The sequence below is a fragment of the Oncorhynchus nerka genome, linkage group LG26 (assembly GCF_034236695.1).
Source record: "Oncorhynchus nerka isolate Pitt River linkage group LG26, Oner_Uvic_2.0, whole genome shotgun sequence".
Lineage (NCBI taxonomy): Eukaryota > Metazoa > Chordata > Actinopteri > Salmoniformes > Salmonidae > Oncorhynchus > Oncorhynchus nerka.
In genome coordinates, this window is record NC_088421.1 from 41668336 (window position 1) to 41693388 (window position 25053).

General features: G+C 44.0%; 1 protein-coding gene across 3 annotated transcripts in view; it reads right to left on the minus strand.

Moving 5' to 3' along the window:
• gys1 (glycogen synthase 1 (muscle)) overlaps window positions 1-25053 on the minus strand; it is a 33876-nt gene that overhangs the window by 1913 nt on the left and 6910 nt on the right. For all 3 annotated transcript variants that reach the window (XM_065010723.1, XM_065010721.1, XM_065010722.1), the window contains exons 2-15: window positions 23651-23769; window positions 21673-21854; window positions 18880-19071; window positions 12484-12669; window positions 10333-10477; window positions 9979-10096; window positions 7540-7660; window positions 6025-6131; window positions 5840-5899; window positions 4377-4569; window positions 3751-3877; window positions 2107-2202; window positions 1679-1842; window positions 1520-1600 (exon numbers count right to left, since the gene is read on the minus strand). In XM_065010723.1, coding sequence (XP_064866795.1) covers window positions 1520-1600; window positions 1679-1842; window positions 2107-2202; window positions 3751-3877; window positions 4377-4569; window positions 5840-5899; window positions 6025-6131; window positions 7540-7660; window positions 9979-10096; window positions 10333-10477; window positions 12484-12669; window positions 18880-19071; window positions 21673-21854; window positions 23651-23768 — 1890 coding nt within the window. In that variant the 5' untranslated portion in view covers window position 23769. The remainder of the gene's footprint in view (window positions 1-1519; window positions 1601-1678; window positions 1843-2106; window positions 2203-3750; window positions 3878-4376; window positions 4570-5839; window positions 5900-6024; window positions 6132-7539; window positions 7661-9978; window positions 10097-10332; window positions 10478-12483; window positions 12670-18879; window positions 19072-21672; window positions 21855-23650; window positions 23770-25053) is intronic.

Sequence of the window (25053 nt, forward strand, 5' to 3'; positions counted from 1 at the left end):
ACCAATCACGTCAGATGTATTTCAGATCTGATTGGCCAAAATACCAATTAGTTAAAAAAGATCAGAATTGGGCTGCCTGTCTAAACACAGCCAGGGTAGCATAGCAGTATGTTGAATCTCTGACACTTTCTCATAAGATTTACTAATCCAGATTTATATCTTATTTCACATATGAAATAAACCAGGGGTGTCAAACTCAATCCCGTCAGGGCCGTGTCTGCTTTGTTTTGTTAGTTCCTTTCAAATTTTATCCAATGAGGACAGAGACAACCAGGTGAGGGGAGTGCCTAATTAATATGACCTTAATTGATAAAGTACAAGGGAGAAAGGAAAACTTGCAGACCCTCAGCCCTCCAGGTAATTGAGTAAACACCCCTGTTATAACCCTCAGCCCTCCAGGTAATTGAGTAAACACCCCTGTTATAACCCTCAGCCCTCCAGGTAATTGAGTAAACACCCCTGTCATAACCCTCAGCCCTCCAGGTAATTGAGTAAACACCCCTGTTATAACCCTCAGCCCTCCAGGGAATTGAGTAAACACCCCTGTTATAACCCTCAGCCCTCCAGGTAATTGAGTAAACACCCCTGTTATAACCCTCAGCCCTCCAGGGAATTGAGTAAACCCTCAGCCCTCCAGGTAATTGAGTAAACACCCCTGTTATAACCCTCAGCCCTCCAGGGAATTGAGTAAACACCCCTGTTATAACCCTCAGCCCTCCAGGTAATTGAGTAAACACCCCTGTTATAACCCTCAGCCCTCCAGGTAATTGAGTAAACACCCCTGTTATAACCCTCAGCCCTCCAGGTAATTGAGTAAACACCCCTGTTATAACCCTCAGCCCTCCAGGGAATTGAGTAAACCCTCAGCCCTCCAGGTAATTGAGTAAACACCCCTGTTATAACCCTCAGCCCTCCAGGTAATTGAGTAAACACCCCTGTTATAACCCTCAGCCCTCCAGGTAATTGAGTAAACACCCCTGTTATAACCCTCAGCCCTCCAGGTAATTGAGTAAACACCCCTGTTATAACCCTCAGCCCTCCAGGTAATTGAGTAAACACCCCTGTTATAACCCTCAGCCCTCCAGGTAATTGAGTAAACACCCCTGTTATAACCCTCAGCCCTCCAGGTAATTGAGTAAACACCCCTGTTATAACCCTCAGCCCTCCAGGGAATTGAGTAAACACCCCTGTTATAACCCTCAGCCCTCCAGGTAATTGAGTAAACACCCTTGTTATAACCCTCAGCCCTCCAGGTAATGGGTAAACACCCTTGTTATAACCCTCAGCCCCCCAGGTAATTGAGTAAACACCCTTGTTATAAAACAAGAAGAGTCCAACTACAAAGGTACACTACAGCAGATTCCTACTGAGTGAATAAAGAACACATGTTTTACTCATCTCCCCCAGGCACCATTAGGTACTAGGTGGTTTCCAATGGTGTAGAATTGTTAAAAGTAAGTACCCATTGTTACCCAAAAGGAGGAAACAGCATCTCCTCTCCAGACAGAGACAGACTTACAGTGTCAGAGTCATGAGGTTGGTAGAAGTAGGTATCTGGGAAGGCTTTAGCCAGGGCCATGTGACGAGCTGATATGTAATACTGAGAGAGAGAGGAGAGATGATAGTTATTAGTAGAACGGTTGACATGTCTTCTCTTGGTAAAGGTGAAAGTTCTCACCCTGCCCAGGTATCTCCAGTCCAGAAGGTCACTCAGGCGCTCGGTTCGGTTCCGCTGGATGATCCTGGCGCGCCGGCTCTGCTGACAGAACTGGAACAGGTACGATGTGAGCTGGTTACATGACTCATCAACCCCTCTGTACCGTCGATCAAGGATGTAGATTCCTGAGGTAGAGGACAACAGCATTAGTCAAATCTACTGGAGATTAGTTGGTAGAGAGCAGCGTTTGTAATGCCAAAGGTTGTGGGTTCAATTCCCACTGGAACCCCCCCATACGTACAACGTAACATGAATGACTGTCTCTTTGGATAAAAGGCTCATCTAAACGACATATTATACTGGGACCATTACTTCTCTAAATGTAGAATGTTTAATCAGCCCCTTGGAAGACACTTAACAACCTTGACTTGGACACATTCTGAACACACCGTATGCTGAGGGATCAGCTATGTGTTCCTCCATGAAGCAGCCAAACCCAGAGAGGTTGGTGGAGATTGAGGGGATCCCCATGACTGTACACTCAGCTGAGAGAGAGAGAGAGAGAGAGAGAGAGAGAGAGAGAGAGAGAGAGAGAGAGATTGAATTAAATATACTTGTATATGCCATACAGCCAATGTACAAGACAACCATATATCCATGGTTCATAGTATCTATAAGAGTCTACCTGATGTATATCTCCATGGTTCATAGTATCTATAAGAGTCTACCTGATGTATATCTCCATGGTTCATAGTATCTATAAGAGTCTACCTGGTGTATATGTCCATGGTTCATAGTATCTATAAGAGTCTACCTGGTGTATATCTCCATGGTTCATAGTATCTATAAGAGTCTACCTGGTGGTTCATAGTATCTGTAAGAGTCTACCTGGTGTATATCTCCATGGTTCATAGTATCTGTAAGAGTCTACCTGGTGTATATCTCCATGGTTCATAGTATCTGTAAGAGTCTACCTGGTGTATATCGCCATGGTTCATAGCATCTATAAGAGTCTACCTGGTGGTTCATAGTATCTGTAAGAGTCTACCTGGTGGTTCATAGTATCTATAAGAGTCTACCTGGTGGTTCATAGTATCGATAAGAGTCTACCTGGTGGTTCATAGTATCGATAAGAGTCTACCTGGTGGTTCATAGTATCGATAAGAGTCTACCTGGTGGTTCATAGTATCTATAAGAGTCTACCTGGTGGTTCATAGTATCTATAAGAGTCTACCTGGTGGTTCATAGTATCTATAAGAGTCTACCTGGTGGTTCATAGTATCTATAAGAGTCTACCTGGTGGTTCATAGTATCGATAACAGTCTACCTGGTGGTTCATAGTATCGATAACAGTCTACCTGGTGTATATCTCCATGGTTCATAGTATCTGTAAGAGTCTACCTGGTGGTTCATAGTATCGATAACAGTCTACCTGGTGTATATCTCCATGTTTCATAGTATCGATAACAGTCTACCTGGTGGTTCATAGTATCTGTAAGAGTCTACCTGGTGTATATCGCCATGGTTCATAGTATCTATAAGAGTCTACCTGGTGTATATCTCCATGGTTCATAGTATCTATAAGAGTCTACCTGGTGGTTCATAGTATCGATAACAGTCTACCTGGTGTATATATCCAAGGTTCATAGGTTCTATAAGAGTCTACCTGGTGGTTCATAGTATCTGTAAGAGTCTACCTGGTGGTTCATAGTATCGATAAGAGTCTACCTGGTGGTTCATAGTATCTGTAAGAGTCTACCTGGTGGTTCATAGTATCGATAAGAGTCTACCTGATGTATATATCCATGGTTCATAGGTTCTATAAGAGTCTACCTGATGTATATATCCAAGGTTCATAGGTTCTATAAGAGTCTACCTGGTGGTTCATAGTATCTGTAAGAGTCTACCTGGTGGTTCATAGTATCTGTAAGAGTCTACCTGGTGGTTCATAGTATCTGTAAGAGTCTACCTGGTGGTTCATAGTATCTATAAGAGTCTACCTGGTGGTTCATAGGTTCTATAAGAGTCTACCTGGTGGTTCATAGTATCTGTAAGAGTCTACCTGGTGGTTCATAGTATCTATAAGAGTCTACCTGGTGTATATCCCCACGGTTCATAGTAAGAGGGGAACACTCCAAGATGGCAGCCTCTTACAAACTCTTCATAATCCATCGGCAGGAGGGGAGAGGTGGAGGACAGGAACTCTGGGTGGAAGATGACCTAAAAGGATGATGGGAAACACAAATGAAGCAGGGGATGAGGACAGAGTTGACCAGATGAAGGAGATGCACTTCCACCATATTATTTACACCAGTTTTACAAGTCTTCCAATCAGTGCAATAGAAGGGGAAGAGAGGAATTATTTTGAAACAGTTGAACCCATTTGACCCCCAGCTCTGCAGCGGGCTGAGCAATGGTTTCTAGCCCAGACTGGCCTGTGCATCAGTAGCAGGATAGTGTTATAGGAATGACATGTGTGTGTGTGACGGGAGGGACCAGAGCAGAGCACAGTGTGACGGCTATGTATTTGTAAAGTGTCAGTATGGCCCACATGCCATCTCACTAGCAAATGAGGACAATGGAATGAGCCATTGTTTTTGGCAATGAGCCGTGTTTTTATCCTGGAGGATTGTTGACATAGGCTATTTAACGTTGTCTCCGGCTGGAGCTGCCTAATACTTTTAATGATCTAATTACTTAAATGAATGAATCAATCTACCTTGACGCGGTCGGCAGAGCTGTTGAACAGGCCGATGCGGCGAATGCAAGTGAGGATGGGGTCATTGCTGTCCTCCAGCATGTTGTGGGTACAGATGGGAGGCTGGCACTGCCTCTGGGTGGCAAAGATGGCACGTTTCATCATGGTGAAGTCGTCCTTACTCAGCATCTTGGACACGTCCGGCAACTGCCCACTAATCCAGCACAAAGGTAGATTTTACTAAGAGTGTAAAATACAAACCAGCACAAAGGTAGATTTGACTAAGAGTGTAAAATACAAACCAGCACAAAGGTAGATTTGACTAAGGGTGTAAAATACAAACCAGCACAAAGGTAGATTTTACTAAGGGTGTAAAATACAAACCAGCACAAAGGTAGATTTGACTAAGGGTGTAAAATACAAACCAGCACAAAGGTAGATTTGACTACGGGTGTAAAATACAAACCAGCACAAAGGTAGATTTGACTACGGGTGTAAAATACAAACCAGCACAAAGGTAGATTTGACTAAGGGTGTAAAATACAAACCAGCACAAAAGCTCTGATGAAGGCCAAGAGGCAGACACATAAGTGTGAATCAAATGTGTGTGGGCTTCCCTTCTCTTTAACTAACACAAAGTAATTCATACAAACTGTCGTCTATAAGCTCTCTTACAGTAATAATGGTTTAAGTACAGTGATTCATATGGGTTTACAGGACAGTGATTCATATGGGTTTACAGGACAGTGATTCACTCCTAGCTGTCCCCAGTCCACCTGGCCGTGCTGCTGCTCCAGTTTCAACTGTTCTGCCTGCGGCTATAGAACCCTGACCTGTTCACCGGATGTGCTACCTGTCCCAGACCTGCTGTTTTCAACTCTCTAGAGACAGCAGGAGCGGTAGAGATACTCTCAATGATCAGCTATGAAAAGCCAACTGACATTTACACCTGAGGTGCTGACTTGTTGCACCCTCGACAACTACTGTGATGATTATTATTTAACCATGCTGGTCATTTATGAACGTATTGGCTATGTTCTGTTATAATCTCCACCCGGCATAGCCAGAAGAGGACTGACCACCCCTCATAGCCTGGTTCCTCTCTAGGTTTCTTCCTTGGTTCCTGCCTTTCTAGTTAGGTTTTCTTAGCCAACGTGCTTCTACACCTGCATTGGTTGCTATTTGGGGTTTTAGGCTGGGTTTCTGTACAGCACTTTGAGATATCAGCTGATGTAAGAAGGGCTATATAAATACATTTGATATGGGTTTACAGGACAGTGATTCATATGGGTTTACAGGACAGTGATTCATATGGGTTTACAGGACAGTGATTCATATGGGTTTACAGGACAGTGATTCATATGGATTCATACAGTTGTTGTACTGGTAGTTCAACAGCACAAATGGGGATTCATAAAGGTCCACTTACACCAGCAGTGATTCATATGGGTTTACAGGACAGTGATTCATAGAGGTCCACTTACACCAGCAGTGATTCATATAGTTTCTTTCCGAAGCGTTCCTTCACTGTTTGAGCGGTATCCCTGCCATGAGGATGTCAAAACAAAGTCCAGTTATTAGTCACTAGAAATACATACGTTTTATTATTTTCTCACATGCAAGTGTCTCCCTCTGTGGCAGGAAACAGCCGTGGTGGTGTTGTCATTACCAGAGCTGCTTTCTGACTGCTTGGCCTTTCAGCGTCTCCACGTTGAAGTTGTTGGTCCGTGCAGGCATGATGAAGAACGCAACGACAGTCACATCGCTGTGGTTGACCTGGGGGAGAGAGAGGAGGCAGGGAGGGAGTAAATACCTGCAAGATTCTTGAATACATCTAACTAACCGACAGACAGGTAGACAATGGGTATGTACACTCACACAGACACAGAGTGCATTCAGAAAGTATTCAGATCCCTTGACTTTTTACGTTACAGCCTTATTCTAAAATTGATTTTTTTTTAAACACAATAACCCATAATGACAAAGTGAAAACAGGTTTTTAGAAATGTTTGCAAATCTATAAAAAAAATATTTAAAAAATACTTTATTTGAGAATAAACAGAAATACCTTATTTACATAAGTAATCAGACCCTTTGCTATGAGACTCAAAATTGAGCTCAGGTGCATCCTGTTTCTATTGATCATCCTTGAGATGTTTCTTCAACTCGAAGTTCACATGTGGTAAATTCAATTGATTGGACCTGATTTGGAAAGGCACACACCTGTCTATAGAAGGACCCACAGTTTACAGTGCATGTCAGAGCAAAAACCAAGCCATGAGGTCAAAGGAATTGTTTGTAGAGCTCTGAGACAGGATTCTCTGGTCTGATGAAACCAAGATTGAACTCTTTGGCCTGAATGCGAAGTGTCACGTCTGGAGGAAACCTGCCACCATCCCTACAGTGAAGCATGGTGGTGGCAGCATCATGCTGTGGGGATGTTTTTCAGGGGCAGAGACTGGGAGACTAATCAGGAACGAGGGAAAGATGAATGGAGCAAAGTACAGAGAGATCCTTGATGAAAACCTGTTCCAGAGCGCTCAGGACGTCAGACTGGGGCAAAGATTAAACTTCCAACAGGACAACGACCCTAAACACACAGCCAAGTCAATGCAGGAGTGGCTTCGGGACAAGTCTCTGAATGTCCTTGAGTGGCCCAGCCAGAGCCCGGACTTGAACCAAATCGAACGTCTCTGGAGAGACCTGAAAATAGCTGTGCAGCAACGCTCCCCATCCAACCTGACAGAGTTTGAGAGGATCTCCAGAGAAGAATAGGAGAAACTCCCCAAATACAAGTGTGCCAAGCTTGTAGCATCATACCCAAGAAGACTCAAGGCTGTAATCACTGCAAAAGGTGCTTCATAAAAGTACTGAGTCTGAAGACTTGTGTCAATTTGAGATAATTTGTTGTTGTTGTAATACATTTGCAAAAACGTCTAAAAACCTGTTTTTGCTTTGTCATTATGGGGTATTGTGATGTCATTATGGGGTATTGTGATGTCATTATGGGGTATTGTGTGTAGATTAATGAGGGATTTTTTCCCAAATCAATTTTAGAACAAGGCAGTAACCTAACAAAATGTGGAAAAAGTTGAGGGGTCTGAATACTTTCCAAACGCACACACATTTTCTGATACACGTGTACACACACACACAGTGCCAGACACACACACACGCAGCTTACTCTCAGTAGATAGTTGAGTCTGGCCAAAGCCTCCAAGAAGATATCAGCTCCTTTGTTGCTGAACTCATACCTCCCAGCGATGAACAGGAACAGACACTTGTCCAGGTTGAAGTCCAGGTGCCTGGCGGGTGCGACAACAACAACCATTCAAGATGAGACCCAATGATGCAATCCTGACATCACCTGACCACATGTCCAGACCAGGGTTGGGGTCAATTTCATTTCAATTCAGTCAATTCCAAAAGTACACCGACATTCCATTTGTCCTCAATGATTCTCTATGAGAATTCAGGTCATTTCCTGAATTGAAATGGAACGACCCCAATCCACATCATTAATTCGTTCATGTGTTCTCCAGAATCAAGATTTAAGGCATTAAAATGAAGGGGTATGTAGAATTAGATAACGAGATTGAGAATCTTAGCAAATTAAAGAAAAATACCACAAACTATATTTTGGCATTTGTTTAATTAGTCCACTGTTGATACAGTCTCAAAATGTCAGCAATCAAGTTTTTTTGGGGTGTTGTTCCCCTTTAACTCAGGTGAGCACCAGCCAGACAGTTGTGTTTGGCTAACTGTGTTTCTATAGTCACTTGTGATGGAGTTTTCAAAACAATGGCCACTGGATTGATGCAAATCATAATGATTCTGCCAGGTAGTCATAGGCTACTTTGTATCGACCTTTTAATAGTCTTTCCATTTACCCCAAAACGGTTAGACGCTCATTAGCATAGCTAACGGCTAAGCGCACAGCAGGGCTTGACATTCTGGTAAATTTGCGAGACACACTGGGCCAGTGCCAACTGAAAGCTACTGGCCCGAAGAAAAAAACACAAGATCTGATAGCAGGTGATTTTATATTTAATTTGTGGGCTGAGTAAGTCACCTATACAGGGTTCATACAGACATTGGAAAGTCAAATTCAAGGACTTTAAATATTTTTTTAAGCACTTAAATTGTAGGCAAATTTTGAAGGAGCTACATTTAATGTCATTGTTGTAATAGCCTATAGAAGAAGACAATTCCCCCCAAAGCGTTTCCACTATGAATAATGCATTCTGTTTTTAATAGGCCTAACCAATAGTATTATGCATTGACATTGACAAAGCTTTTACATTCTAAAATGTCACAATAATGTGGACATTGCCTGACTAAATAGACAGCATGCTCCTGACACAAACACAACAACGTGTCTGTACATGTGGTAGCTAGTCAGTCTCACCACTTTAAAAAATAAACAAGTGAACCTACTAATCGAGTCAGTTAAGAACAAATTCTTATTTTCAACACCGGCCAAACTACCTTTGTATAGAAAACCAAGTTGAAGCAAACATAATAACCGCATAGGGTTTTACCGCAACAGGCTTCAATTGAAACAGCGGGAAACAAACGAAAGCACCCGAATCTCAAAAACTGATCAGAAATTAAATCGCGTAATAATTCTATTGGAGCAGTAGAAGTTGTAAATCGGCTACCATAACCAATGACTTCAACAACCAAATAGTAGAGAAGAAATGTCTGATTTTCAAGGTAGGCTGTTCCATGATGACTGAATTGTGCATCGCTAATATTCAAACAAGACTTTGAACGTTTTACCTGGGTTGCATACCCATTCTGGCCTTAGCATTTACTGCTAGATATAACTTGTAACATCTTTCCTACTGCTTTCCTCAACACAACAACCAGCTGTTTCAGAGCTGCGCGTTCTTTCTGCGCATCAGATGATCTATAGGCCGTGTGCAGCGCGAGTGATAAATAACCGACATAACGAACGAAAAGCTTTTGGGAATCAATTCATTTTTTTATATAGCCTAGATTAAAAATAGCATTATTAAAATATGTTTTCCACAGATGGAGGATTTCTAAACCTCCCCTGTATGTCAAGTCCTGACACGCACAGACAGGGGCTTTCCCGTGACGATGTTGCCTCTTCAGAAACCTCATTTATTTTTGGTCAATTGCACATTACTGTTTGAATAAATCATGATATAAAAAGATATGCAACTGGCACCCTTGCGACCAAAACATGTGTTGCACTGTTTTGGCCACAGTATCAAACCCTGAAAATGATAGTGTCAATAAGGTTCAAGCAACAGGCTGTTTCTATGGTTGTCTATTAATATGATAGGTAACACTCCCATCACTGGGCAAAAACTGGTTAAATTTACATTGTTTCCACATCATTTAAACAAAACAAATGTGATAATGTTGAATCAACAAAAAAAATAAACATAAGGGATTTTTTTTTTTTCACCCAACTTTGAACCTACATCCAATGGGATGGTGATCATGTTTTGTTGAATTCACATTGAATTCACATTAGTTGACAACTCAACATAATGACAATCAAAAATAGACATTGAAATGACATCTGTGCCCAGTGAGTCAGCAGTATGTATATATAGTATATTTGTGTTTGGGTGGTGACCCCACTGACCCATAGAAGTGACCTCTGATGAACTCCTGGATACGGTTCTTGCTCTGGGCATGCAGGTTCTGGAACTCATGCATGGCAGAGAACTTCTTCACGTTCAGCCCATTAGGGGTGATTATGTCTGTGGGGTGGGGTGGCGGGGGAGAAGGAGAGAGAGGGAGAACAGGAAAGGGAGAGAGAGAGAGAGAGAGAGAGAGAGAGAGAGAGAGAGAGAGAGAGAGGTAGAGAAAGAACAGGTGATGAGGGGTAGAGATAACAGGAGAGGTTAGCCAGACAGTCAACTAAGAACAAACAATGAGGTTAAAAGGATAAAATAGAGACTTGAGAGGAATTCCTGTGACAGACATGCACACACACCTGGTTTCCTCTTGAGCAGGTGCTCTGCCTCAACGGCTGTGATCTGAGAGACGGTGGTGAAGACATGAGCGCAGCGTGCCGCTGTCCTCTCCAGACAATACCGATGGTAGATCTGTCTATCCCCCGCCTCCTTATCCACGTTGAACTGAGACAGAGAGGACAATTCAAAATCCTCAATTCCACTCACCAAGCTATTAAGCTATTACCTACTATGAGCTAAAGTTTATTGAATAAATAACATGAAAAAAAAAATGTATTCTCAATTATTTTTGATCATAAAACAAAGCCTATCTGATCTACAGTAGTGGCTATGGTGAAGAGGCTGGGAGACACTGACCTACAACGTTCAGCAGTTGTGGGTCAAGTAAATAGCACATCAAATAAGTGTTTCACTGTTTTAGTGGAGCAATCCAGGGTCGATGAAACAGGACAGACTAGATGCTAAAAACCAACATGCTAAAAATGCTAAGGTCCTGCCCGCCCCACCTTCCACACACTTGCATAACTGTGGAAGGATCACATTGTTATCATCAGTCTGGTAACAGTTCTCCACTAACTCTAGAAGCATCAGATTGGTATCAGTCTGGTAACAGTTCTCCACTAACTCTAGAAGCATCAGATTGGTATCAGTCTGGTAACAGTTCTCCACTAACTCTAGAAGCATCAGATTGGTATCAGTCTGGTAACAGTTCTCCACTAACTCTAGAAGCATCAGCTTGGTATCAGTCTGGTAACAGTTCTCCACTAACTCTAGAAGCATCAGCTTGGTATCAGTCTGGTAACAGTTCTCCACTAACTCTAGAAGCATCAGATTGGTATCAGTCTGGTAACAGTTCTCCACTAACTCTAGAAGCATCAGCTTGGTATCAGTCTGGTAACAGTTCTCCACTAACTCTAGAAGCATCAGATTGGTATCAGTCTGGTAACAGTTCTCCACTAACTCTAGAAGCATCAGATTGGTATCAGTCTGGTAACAGTTCTCCACTAACTCTAGAAGCATCAGATTGGTATCAGTCTGGTAACAGTTCTCCACTAACTCTAGAAGCATCAGATTGGTATCAGTCTGGTAACAGTTCTCCACTAACTCTAGAAGCATCAGATTGGTATCAGTCTGGTAACAGTTCTCCACTAACTCTAGAAGCATCAGCTTGGTATCAGTCTGGTAACAGTTCTCCACTAACTCTAGAAGCATCAGCTTGGTATCAGTCTGGTAACAGTTCTCCACTAACTCTAGAAGCATCAGATTGGTATCAGTCTGGTAACAGTTCTCCACTAACTCTAGAAGCATCAGCTTGGTATCAGTCTGGTAACAGTTCTCCACTAACTCTAGAAGCATCAGCTTGGTATCAGTCTGGTAACAGTTCTCCACTAACTCTAGAAGCATCAGCTTGGTATCAGTCTGGTAACAGTTCTCCACTAACTCTAGAAGCATCAGCTTGGTATCATCAGTCTGGTATTATCAGTCTGGTAACAGTTCTCCACTAACTCTAGAAGCATCAGATTGGCATCAACAGTCTGGTAACAGTTCTCCACTAACTCTAGAAGCATCAGATTGGCATCAACAGTCTGGTAACAGTTCTCCACTAACTCTAGAAGCATCAGATTGGTATCAGTCTGGTAACAGTTCTCCACTAACTCTAGAAGCATCAGATTGGTATCATCAGTCTGGTAACAGTTCTCCACTAACTCTAGAAGCATCAGATTGGTATATCAGTCTGGTAACAGTTCTCCACTAACTCTAGAAGCATCAGATTGGTATCAGTCTGGTAACAGTTCTCCACTAACTCTAGAAGCATCAGCATGGTATCATCTGGTAACAGTTCTCCACTAACTCTAGAAGTATCAGATTGGTATCATCTGGTAACAGTTCCCTTTCAGATCTACACTAGTGAATACTAAGTAGGGGACTAGGGGTAAGGGGTTGATTTAGGACCAGGGCAAAATATACTAGCTAGGGTGATACAACTGACCTTCAAACAACCTAGAATGACCCACAACTGTGAGGTCAGTTACCTGTGAATGATGGTGAAGATGCACAAAACAGAGCAATCAGAACAACGTAAACATGACATCCCAACCCTGACCAACACACACCACAGATCATGACATCACCACGTGTACACACAAACACACCCACACAGATACACTCACATCGGCGAGGTTGTTGTAGAAGTCCACGCTGCCGGCACACAGGTAGCGTCCCAGCAGGGTGGCGTGGGTGGTGAAGATGGTTGCCACGGGCAACTGTCTCTGTCTGCATAGCGCCAAGCCCAGGCCTGCCAGCCACTCATGGAAATGGGCCAGGATATGGGGAGGCTCCTCACACTGCGCTGCATACTGGAGGAAGACAATGTGGGGTTAATATAATGGGCCAGCATACTGGAAGAAGACAATGTGGGGTTAATATAATGGTCCAGCATACTGGAAGAAGACAATGTGGGGTTAATATAATGGGCCAGCATACTGGAGGAAGACAATGTGGGGTTAATATAATGGGCCAGCATTCTGGAGGAAGACAATGTGGGGTTAATATAATGGGCCAGCATACTGGAGGAAGACAATGTGGGGTTAATATAATGGTCCAGCATACTGGAGGAAGACAATGTGGGGTTAATATAATGGTCCAGCATTCTGGAGGAAGACAATGTGGGGTTAATATAATGGTCCAGCATTCTGGAGGAAGACAATGTGGGGTTAATATAATGGTCCAGCATACTGGAGGAAGACAATGTGGGGTTAATATAATGGGCCAGCATTCTGGAGGAAGACAATGTGGGGTTAATATAATGGTCCAGCATACTGGAGGAAGACAATGTGGGGTTAATATAATGGTCCAGCATACTGGAGGAAGACAATGTGGGGTTAATATAATGGTCCAGCATTCTGGAAGAAGACAATGTGGGGTTAATATAATGGTCCAGCATTCTGGAAGAAGACAATGTGGGGTTAATATAATGGTCCAGCATACTGGAGGAAGACAATGTGGGGTTAATATAATGGGCCAGCATTCTGGAGGAAGACAATGTGGGGTTAATATAATGGGCCAGCATACTGGAGGAAGACAATGTGGGGTTAATATAATGGGCCAGCATTCTGGAGGAAGACAATGTGGGGTTAATATAATGGGCCAGCATACTGGAGGAAGACAATGTGGGGTTAATATAATGGGCCAGCATTCTGGAGGAAGAAAATGTGGGGTTAATATAATGGGCCAGCATTCTGGAGGAAGACAATGTGGGGTTAATATAATGGGCCAGCATTCTGGAGGAAGACAATGTGGGGTTAATGTAATGGGCCAGCATACTGGAGGAAGACAATGTGGGGTTAATATAATGGGCCAGCATTCTGGAAGAAGACAATGTGGGGTTAATGTAATGGGCCAGCATTCTGGAGGAAGACAATGTGGGGTTAATATAATGGGCCAGCATTCTGGAGGAAGACAATGTGGGGTTAATATAATGGGCCAGCATTCTGGAGGAAGACAATGTGGGGTTAATATAATGGCCAGCATTCTGGAGGAAGACAATGTGGGGTTAATATAATGGGCCAGCATTCTGGAGGAAGACAATGTGGGGTTAATATAATGGGCCAGCATTCTGGAGGAAGACAATGTGGGGTTAATATAATGGGCCAGCATTCTGGAGGAAGACAATGTGGGGTTAATATAATGGGCCAGCATTCTGGAGGAAGACAATGTGGGGTTAATATAATGGGCCAGCATTCTGGAGGAAGACAATGTGGGGTTAATATAATGGGCCAGCATTCTGGAGGAAGACAATGTGGGGTTAATATAATGGGCCAGCATTCTGGAGGAAGACAATGTGGGGTTAATATAATGGGCCAGCATACTGGAGGAAGACAATGTGGGGTTAATATAATGGGCCAGCATACTGGAGGAAGACAATGTGGGGTTAATATAATGGGCCAGCATTCTGGAGGAAGACAATGTGGGGTTAATATAATGGGCCAGCATTCTGGAGGAAGACAATGTGGGGTTAATATAATGGGCCAGCATACTGGAGGAAGACAATGTGGGGTTAATAAAGAACCTTATACGGAATACTGTTACTAATGAATTGCAACCTTGAACTGACACAAGCCATTATTAATCTGGCTAGAACAGTGGTCGCCAACCGGTCGATCGCGATCTTCAAAACATTCCTAGTCGATGAAATGCTTCTGTAGAAAAGCCAACGAACGATAAAGGCTTGCGCTCCTTTTTTAGATCGTGTTGAGCTGTTGCTGGTAGGTGCACTTGATTCAAAAGTCCTGCGCACCGGGTAAGCAAAGTGTTCCCATGAGACAAACTCTGCATACCCGGTGACTAAATCGAGTGCACCTACTGCGCTGCCCAATCGGAAAGCTCAAATCACCGTGGCTACAGAGCTTCCATGACCCTGGCCACCGCCAAGTTTAATAGGCTACTAGTCTACGTAAGATTTAATCACTTTTAAAACCATGACAACAGAGACTGTCAATGAATACAGCAAAGAGCTGCTGTTTTTATGAGTGTTTAAGTTTCTATTCAGCTCTGTCACTATTAGAAAACGCACATCTCCGTACTTCTGCTCGGGCTGCAGCTGTAATGAACGAGTAGCCAAGTATCAACAGCCCTGCGTTTTATTATTATTAGCAGCTCGTCCTGTCCATTTTAATATTAAGGAATATTTCACTTTCTCTGGTCATAGGAACATCGTGAACTTGTTTATGAGGCAGATGCGGTGCGACCGAGTTTCGCCATCAGGTGGAAGACGTGTCCCCTCTCTGGTCAGTCTCACCGGAGGAAAGGAAGGAGAGAGCAGGTGGAAGGCGGTGTCCCCTCTCTCTGATCAGTCTCACCGGAGGAAAGGAAGGAGAGAGCAGGTGGAAGGCGGTGTCCCCTCTCTCTGGTCAGTCTCACCGGAGGAAAGGAAGGAGAGAACAGGTGGAAGGCGGTGTCCCCTCTCTCTGGTCAGTCTCACCGGAGGAAAGGAAGGAGAGAGCAGGTGGAAGGCGGTGTCCCCTCTCTCTGGTCAGTCTCACCGGAGGAAAGGAAGGAGAGAGCAGGTGGAAGACGGTGTCCCCTCTCTCTGGTCAGTCTCACCGGAGGAAAGGAAGGAGAGAGCAGGTGGAAGAGCGGTGTCCCCTCTCTCTGGTCAGTCTCACCGGAGGAAAGGAAGGAAGCAGGTGGAAGGAGTCTCAGAGCAGGAAGGAAGACAGGTGGTCCCCTCTCTCTGATCAGTCTCACCGGAGGAAAGGAAGGAGAGAGCAGGGATCGTGAGAGGTGGTTGGGAAAAATCTTTACAACGGTCATCTAACTCAGAATTCCATGTCGGAAACTCTGGCATCTTTCTAGAGCTCCAACTTTTCGACCTGAAGATCACTGACGTGGTGATTTGACCTCGTTGACCATCAGCTGCAGGTACCATCAGTCCAGTAAAATAAAAAAGACAATTATTTAAATTCATGCTCCACAGTGACTCACAACTGCTAAACCAACTGATCTATTTTGTTATCAAAGCTCGAGTTTTAAAATATAATATGGTCTGATTTACAATATTGGCAGGCCAATCATATAGCCAGTATTCTGTGATAATGTATAAGGCCTACTGCCCAAACCTCATTCCTACAAAACTGTTTGTGTGAGGTTAATGTAAAAAATAATTCTGAGCAGTAGATCTCAGCTTGCTTTTTGACTGCGAAAGTGATCTTGACTCAGAAAAGGTTGGTGACCACTGGGCTAGAACCACCTACTTCACTGTTATAACAGTGAGCAGTGTGTAGGCCACGCCCCCTTTATCCCCATTCAACCCATTATCCCTGACCCTCCCTGGCAGCAACCCACCTCTCCTAGTAACCCATTATCCATGGCCCTCCCTGACAGCAACCCACCTCTCCCAGTAACCCATTATCCCTGACCCTCCCTGGCATCAACCCACCTCTCCTAGTAACCCATTATCCCTGACCCTCCCTGACAGCAACCCACCTCTCCTAGTAACCCATTATCCCTGACCCTCCCTGACAGCAACCCACCTCTCCCAGTAACCCATTATCCCTGACAGCAACCCACCTCTCCCAGTAACCCATTATCCCTGACCCTCCCTGGCATCAACCCACCTCTCCTAGTAACCCATTATCCCTGACAGCAACCCACCTCTCCCAGTAACCCATTATCCCTGACCCTCCCTGGCAGCAACCCACCTCTCCCAGTATACCATTATCCCTGACAGCAACCCATCTCTCCTAGTAACTCATTATCCCTGACCCTCCCTGGCAGCAACCCACCTCTCCTAGTAACCCATTATCCCTGACCCTCCCTGACAGCAACCCATCTCTCCCAGTATCCCATTATCCCTGACAGCAACCCACCTCTCCTAGTAACTCAGTATCCCTAACCCTCCCTGGCAGCAACCCACCTCTCCTAGTAACCCATTATCCCTGACCCTCCCTGACAGCAACCCACCTCTCCCAGTATCCCATTATCCCTGACCCTCCCTGACAGTAACCCACCTCTCCCAGTAACCCATTATCCCTGACCCTCCCTGACAGCAACCCACCTCTCCCAGTAACCCATTATCCCTGACAGTAACCCACCTCTCCCAGTAACCCATTATCCCTGACCCTCCCTGACAGCAACCCACCTCTCCCAGTAACCCATTATCCCTGACCCTCCCTGACAGCAACCCACCTCTCCTAGTAACCCATTATCCCTGACCCTCCCTGACAGTAACCCACCTCTCCCAGTAACCCATTAGCCCTGACCCTCCCTGACAGCAACCCACCTCTCCCAGTAACCCATTATCCCTGACAGTAACCCACCTCTCCCAGTAACCCATTATCCCTGACAGTAACCCACCTCTCCCAGTAACCCATTATCCCTGACCCTCCCTGACAGCAACCCACCTCTCCCAGTATCCCATTATCCCTGACAGAACCCACCTCTCCCAGTAACCCATTACCCTGACCCTCCCTGACAGCAACCTACCTCTCCCAGTAACCCATTAGACCCTCCCTGACAGCAACCCACCTCTCCCAGTAACCCATTATCCCTGAGCAGGTGGACCTGGCAGCAACTCACCTCTCCCAGTAACCCATTATCCCTGACCCTCCCTGGAAGCAAGACCTCTCCCAGTAACCCATTAGGCGGTGACCCTCCCTGACAGCAACCCACCTCTCCCAGTAAGGAAAGTAACCCACCTCTCCCAGTAAGGGATCCCTGAGACAGCAACCTTGGGAGTAACCCTTTAACGGTGACCCTCCCTGACAGCAACCCACCTCTCCCAGTAACCCATTATCCTGACAGTAACCCACCTCTCCCAGTAACCCATTATCCCTGACCCTCCCTGACATTTGACCTCTCTCAGTAACCCATTATCCCTGACCCTCCCTGACAGCAACCCACCTCTCCCAGTAAAATATCCCTGACCCTCCCTGACAGTAACCCAGACAACCCATTAGCCCTGACCCTCCCTGACAGCAACCCACCTCTCCCAGTAACCCATTTTATCCCTGACAGTAACCCACCTCTCCCAGTAACCCATTATCCCTGACAGTAACCCACCTCTCTGAGTAACCCATTATCCCTGACAGTAACCCACCTCTCCCAGTAACCCATTATCCCTGACCCTCCCTGACAGCATAAGGCCTCTCCCAATCCCATTATCCCTGACAGCAACCCACCTCTCCCAGTAACCCATTAATGTGACCCTCCCTGACAGCAACCTACCTCTCCCAGTAACCCATTACCCCCTGACCCTCCCTGACAGCAAGTGACCTCTCCCAGTAACCCATTATCCCTGACCCTACCTGGCAGCAACTCACCTCTCCCAGTAACCCATTATGAGCAGTGACCCTCCCTGACAGCAACCTACCTCTCCCAGTCAACCCATTATCCCTGACCCTCCCTGGCAGCAACCCACCTCTTCCAGTAACCCATTATCCCTGACCCTCCCTGGCAGCAACCCACCTCTCCCAGTAACCCATTATCCCTGACCCTCCCTGGCAGCAACCCACCTCTCCCAGTATCCCATTATCCCTGACAGCAACCCACCTCTCCCAGTAACCCATTATCCCTGACCCTCCCTGACAGCAACCCACCTCTCCCAGTATCCCATTATCCCTGACCCTTCCTGACAGCAACCCACCTCTCCTAGTAACCCATTACCCCCTGACCCTCCCTGGCAGCAACCCACCTCTCCTAGTAACCCATTATCCCTGACCCTACCTGACAGCAACCCACCTCTCCTAGTAACCCATTACCCCTGACCCTCCCTGACAGCAACCCACCTCTCCTAGTAACCCATTATCCCTGACCCTCCCTGACAGCAACCCACCTATCCTAGTATCCCATTATCCCTGACCCTCCCTGACAGCAACCCACCTCTCCCAGTAACCCATTATCCCTGACCCTACCTGGCAGCAACTCACCTCTCCTAGTAACCCATTATCCCTGACCCTCCCTGACAGCAACCCACCTCTCCCAGTAACCCATTATCCCTGACCCTCCCTGACAGCAACCCACCTCTCCTAGTAACCCATTATCCCTGACCCTCCCTGACAGCAACCCACCTCTCCCAGTAACCAGGCGGTCAAGAAGCCAAAGAGGACGGCGTCGTTGGCCTCGCGGTCGAACCAGGGCACCCCGATAGAGAAGTTGTCCCACAACTCTTTTTTCCACTTATCCAGGTTCCAGGCAGTGAACGCCACATCTATCAGCACCACGTATGGACTGCCCTCAATCAGCCAACGACCAAAGTACACCTGGGATGAAGAGATAGGGGGAGAGAGAGAGGGAGAGAGAGTGGGTGAGGGAGAGAGAGAGAGAGTGAGAGAGAGAGAGAGAGTGGGAGAGAGAGAGAGAGAGAGTGGGTGAGGGGGAGAGAGAGAGGGGGGGGGGAGAAAGAGACTGGGGTCAGTGTTTTTAAAGTAGCTTGCTAGCCAGGCAGGTGCTGTTAGCCATGGTGTCACAACACAACTAGCATATTTTCAATGTGGTCACAGTCTGGACATAGAGTGTTTGACATGTATATGTTTATTTGTCGTGGCCCAGTACAGAGAATTAAAAGACCATTTCCTGTTGTTTATACCATAAAGAACTGGGAACTTACACAATGATTTACACAAATGTTCCACAACTTCCAGTCCTGAAGTGAGGATGATTAGAGCACAGTATCGCTCTCTTCCAATCAAATGATCTGACCTCACTACACAGGGCTTTCCCATGGTGCACTGCACTGCTATGACAATGCACACCTAGAATGCCAAGGAGTGACTCAGTATGGCACACACACTTACACATATGAACTACACATGCACACTACACACACGCTACAGACTGCCTACCAGAAATAGACAGCAGTGTGCGTGACACTGATACAGCCTTTAACCTTTTAACAGAAATACCAGAGATTAGAACGACAGGGACAGAGTGAAGGATAGAGTGAAATAAATACAGAGAGAAGGAGGGACACTGTGTGTGTGTGTGGACGTGTTCAACTATACTTGTGGGGACCAGAAGTAAACAAATGTATTTTTGACCAACTGGGGACATTTTGTTAGTCCCCACAAGGTCAAATACTATTTCTAGGCGGTTTAGGGTTAAGGTTAGAATTAGTGCTCGGGTTAGAATTAAGTTTAGGGTTAGGATCTAGGGTTAGGGTAAGGGAAAATATGATTTTGAGTGGAACAGACGTGTGTCCCCACAAGGTTAGTTATACAAGACTGTGTGTGTGTGTGTCCTGGGGAAAGGCCAATGCCATGGACCAGTGTTAGGTGGGGTCTTGGGGTGCACAGGGGCTTCTGAGGCAAGGTTGATGTCATGAAGTAACTGATCAAACCTTTTTAAAAACTGAAGGACACTGCTTAGAAATGCCTAAAATGGAATAATACTGCTTTTAACCTCATCATAATCCCCCAAAAACTTAAATTGCAAGGACGTGAATAAGTTATGTATTGCTAATGTTTTTTTCTGTTGTTGTCAACGTCACGATCGAGAACCAATGGTAATTCAGGAAGCTGCACACACACACAGGCTAGTTGAGGTAAAAATTCTAATAAGAAACTTCACACTGGGTTCTAAAAAGCACATTTTAGTCTCATGGATTTATGCTCCTTTGTTGCATTTGGTGCTAATGTTACATGTAGCTCATTTAAAGCGACAATCTGCAATTTGGTAAAAAGCTGAGGGGTGGGGCTGGGGAAATGTAACCACTCTCAAACTCAGACAGAGCTATGGACGCAAGGACTGACCATCCACGATATCACACTGATAGTGTAGAAAAGGTCCATGGAGTTGGTGGAATAATCCTTTAATTCATTGCCATTTACTCAGCTGGGCCAGGGGCGCTTTAATTAGGTCAGGTGGAAATGTCCGACAGATCTCAACTCCATAAAAGGAGGAAATTGCCATCGCCTGATCTCGCTGCTTTCTCTTCCTTAACTCCATCTCATCCAGAAGTTCTGTGCGTCCATGAATCCACGTAAGTCGACCGACTTTTACCTTTCATCTGAATTATCTGTGGCGATCGGGAGAGTGGGCCATTCAGTTACTGTTAATAGTTATTACCGCGGAGCGCGGCTTGGAGCGCAGCTTCAAACATATTGTGTAATGTGAATTGTCAATGATCACGGCCCTACGGATCCTCATAGGCCAATTATGCAATCGATATGGTTCATGTGTATTGAAATTAATTATATGTACACGAAGACAATTGAAAGAGTGAAATGAGAAACGTCATTGTTTGCTAACTGATTGACTTTGATAATGGGGATTATAGATTGTATAACCATTCACTGTTTGTATTCTTTTATGATAAATAGTTACGAGCCTAAATGACTCACGGATGATTACTATTGACTTCTTCATGAACTGGACTGTTGAATTCCCTAAATTATGTTAATAATGAATGATATGATCTTTGATTATGAATTTGATTGTATACATGTTATTTGTTTCCTTTGTGATGCAGCACAGACTACTCAGTAAATATACCACTTTATGGTTAAAGGAATTCCTGCCTCAGTCTCATCCATTCCTCTGTCACCTGACCACCTGTTCACCTTCACTGTCAGTCATCCTACCTGTCCAGCTACCCACACAGATTCCACTAATCTTTCAGATAGTTTTAACCATGTTTGATTTAAATGGTGTTTGTTTATGTTTACAAACATTGGAGTAAATCAAGCTTATATTTTGGGTTGTGGTGGGTTACGACAGTTAAACTAAGCTCATGAGGCATTTATAAGTTATATTCTTAAAGAATCAAAAATGGATGAAGCAACTGCAGATTTCCCTTTTAAGTCCTTTAACAGTGCCATCAAACTGGTGTGGGTCTCTGTGCGGGTCTCTGTGTGGGTCTGTACCTTACATCCACTGGAATTCATCTTGTCTATGGCTCTCTTAAGGGCAGGGTTGGTGGGCTCAATCAGCTCCACCTGGGTACGGACGTTACTCTCCACGTACGGACCAACCAGGAAGTAGTTTTCTCCCCATTCCTCTGCTGTCAGACGGGCTTTGGTCTGGATCACTGTGTAAATCCCACCAACTACACAGAGGCACGAACCAAGAGTTATTACTAATATACTGTCATTACACACAGAACCAAGAGTCATTACACACATAACCAAGAGTTATTACTAATATACTGTCATTACACACAGAACCAAGAGTTATTACTAATATACTGTCATTACACACAGAACCAAGAGTTATTACACACAGAACCAAGAGTTATTACACACAGAACCAAGAGTTATTACTAATATACTGTCGTTACACACAGAACCAAGAGTTATACTGTTATTACACACAGAACCAAGAATTATTATTACACACAGAACCAGAGAATTATTACAAGAGTTATTACTAATATACTGTACACACAGAACCAAGAGTTACTGTCGTTACACACAGAACCAAGAGTTATTATTACACACAGAACCAAGAGTTATTACTAATATACTGTCATTACACACAGAACCAAGAGTTATTACTAATATACTGTCATTACACACAGAACCAAGAGTTATTACTAATATACTGTCATTACACACAGAACCAAGAGTTATTATTACACACAGAACCAAGAGTTATTACTAATATACTGTCGTTACACACAGAACCAAGAGTTATTACTAATATACTGTCATTACACACAGAACCAAGAGTTATTACTAATATACTGTCGTTACACACAGAACCAAGAGTTATTACTAATATACTGTCATTACACACAGAACCAAGAGTTATTACTAATATACTGTCATTACACACAGAACCAAGAGTTATTATTAATATACTGTCATTACACACAGAACCAGGAGTTATTATTAATATACTGTCGTTACACACAGAACCAAGAGTTATTACTAATATACTGTCATTACACACAGAACCAAGAGTTATTATTACACACAGAACCAAGAGTTATTACTAATATACTGTCGTTACACACAGAACCAAGAGTTATTATTACACACAGAACCAAGAGTTATTACTAATATACTGTCATTACACACAGAACCAGGAGTTATTACTGTCATTACACACAGAACCATATATACTGTCATTACACACAGAACCAAGAGTTATTACTAATATACTGTCATTACACACAGAACCAAGAGTTATTACTAATATACTGTCATTACACACAGAACCAAGAGTTATTACTAATATACTGTCATTACACACAGAACCAAGAGTTATTACTAATATACTGTCATTACACACAGAACCAGAGTTATTTATACTGTCATTACACACAGAACCAGGAGTTATTACTAATATACTGTCATTACACACAGAACCAGAGAGTTATTACTAATATACTGTCGTTACACAGAACCAAGAGAACCAAGAGTTATTACTAATATACTGTCATTACACACAGAACCAAGAGTTATTTATATACACACAGAACCAAGAGTTATTACTAATATACTGTCATTACACACAGAACCAGGAGTATACTGTCATTACACACAGAACCAAGAGTTATTACTAATATACTGTCATTACACACAGAACCAGGAGTTATTATTACACACAGAACCAAGAGTTATTACTAATATACTGTCATTACACACAGAACCAGGAGTTATTATTACACACAGAACCAAGAGTTATTATTACACACAGAACCAAGAATTATTACTAATATACTGTCATTACACACAGAACCAGGAGTTATTACTAATATACTGTCATTACACACAGAACCAAGAGTTATTACTAATATACTGTCATTACACACAGAACCAAGAGTTATTACTAATATACTGTCATTACACACAGAACCAAGAGTTATTACTAATATACTGTCATTACACACAGTGATACCTTTGTTGGCCACCTCCCATGCGATCTCGAAGAGGACAGCGTCCTCCAAGTCAAACTCCTCATCCCACTCCTCCAACCCCGACAGGGAGGTGATGGACAGGCTGCGAGCCAGAGGCATGCTGGGAAAGAACAACACACATGGTTTAGACATGTCATGAGACACACACATTGTTTTTTGTAAATGAACAATAAAGTAATTTCTTATTCTTATCATTAGCGTACCGCTGTCGGACAGCCTTTAATATCTGCTGGTTGAATATACACTATTTTAAAGCATCATAGCCTAGTGGTTAGAGCATTGGACTAGTAACCGGAAGGTTGCAAGTTCAAACCCCCGAGCTGACAAGGTACAAATCTGTCGTTCTGCCCCTGAACAGGCAGTTAACCCACTGTTCCTAGGCCGTCATTGTAAATAAGAGTTTGTTCTTAACTGACTTGCCTAGTTAAACAAAGGTCAAATAAACATAAATAAATCAGAAGCTATACACAGCTTGTTTACATTGTCTCCTATGACAAAGAGTAGAATGCAGTGGTGAGAGAAAGATGCAAAAGGAAATGTCAATGTTTGCTGCCCCAAAATGGAAAGGAAGAGTTAACATGAAAACACTGTATGACATGACGGACTCAACTCACAACCCAGGTCATCTAAGAGTGTGTGTGTGTGTGTGTGTGTACACAGTACTGTATCCAAATCTGAAAACTTGATCAAATGACATCAATGATGCTGTAGGCCCATATACCACAGTATTTGGTCAGTGGTACATGGGGAACTTTCTAGACTTAAAAAGACATCATCATGAGTCATCACCATGTTCTTTACCCCCAAACAACCACCCATATACAACCAGACCCTGGGAGTGGTCTCCCTAGGCAGATGGGTTGCCTCCCACAATGTGAACAATGTTCCAGCATAGGTCTGGGATTTTACCTTTATTTAACTAGGCAAGTCAGTTAAGAACAAATTCTTATTTTCAATGACGGCCAAGGAACAGTGGGTTAACTGCCTGTTCAGGGGCAGAACGGATTTTTACCTTGTCAGCTCGGGGATTCGATTTTGCAACCTTCCGGTTACTAGGCCACCTGTCTCTAACCACTAGGCCACCTGTCTCTAACCACTAGGCCACCTGTCTCTAACCACTAGGCCACCTGTCTCTAACCACTAGGCCACCTGTCTCTAACCACATGTCTCTAACCACATGTCTCTAACCACATGTCTCTAAACCACATGTCTCTAACCACATGTCTCTAACCACATGTCTCTAACCACATGTCTCTAACCACATGTCTCTAACCACTAGGCCACATGTCTCTAACCACTAGGCCACCTGTCTCTAACCACTAGGCCACCTGTCTCTAACCACTAGGCCACATGTCTCTAACCACTAGGCCACATGTCTCTAACC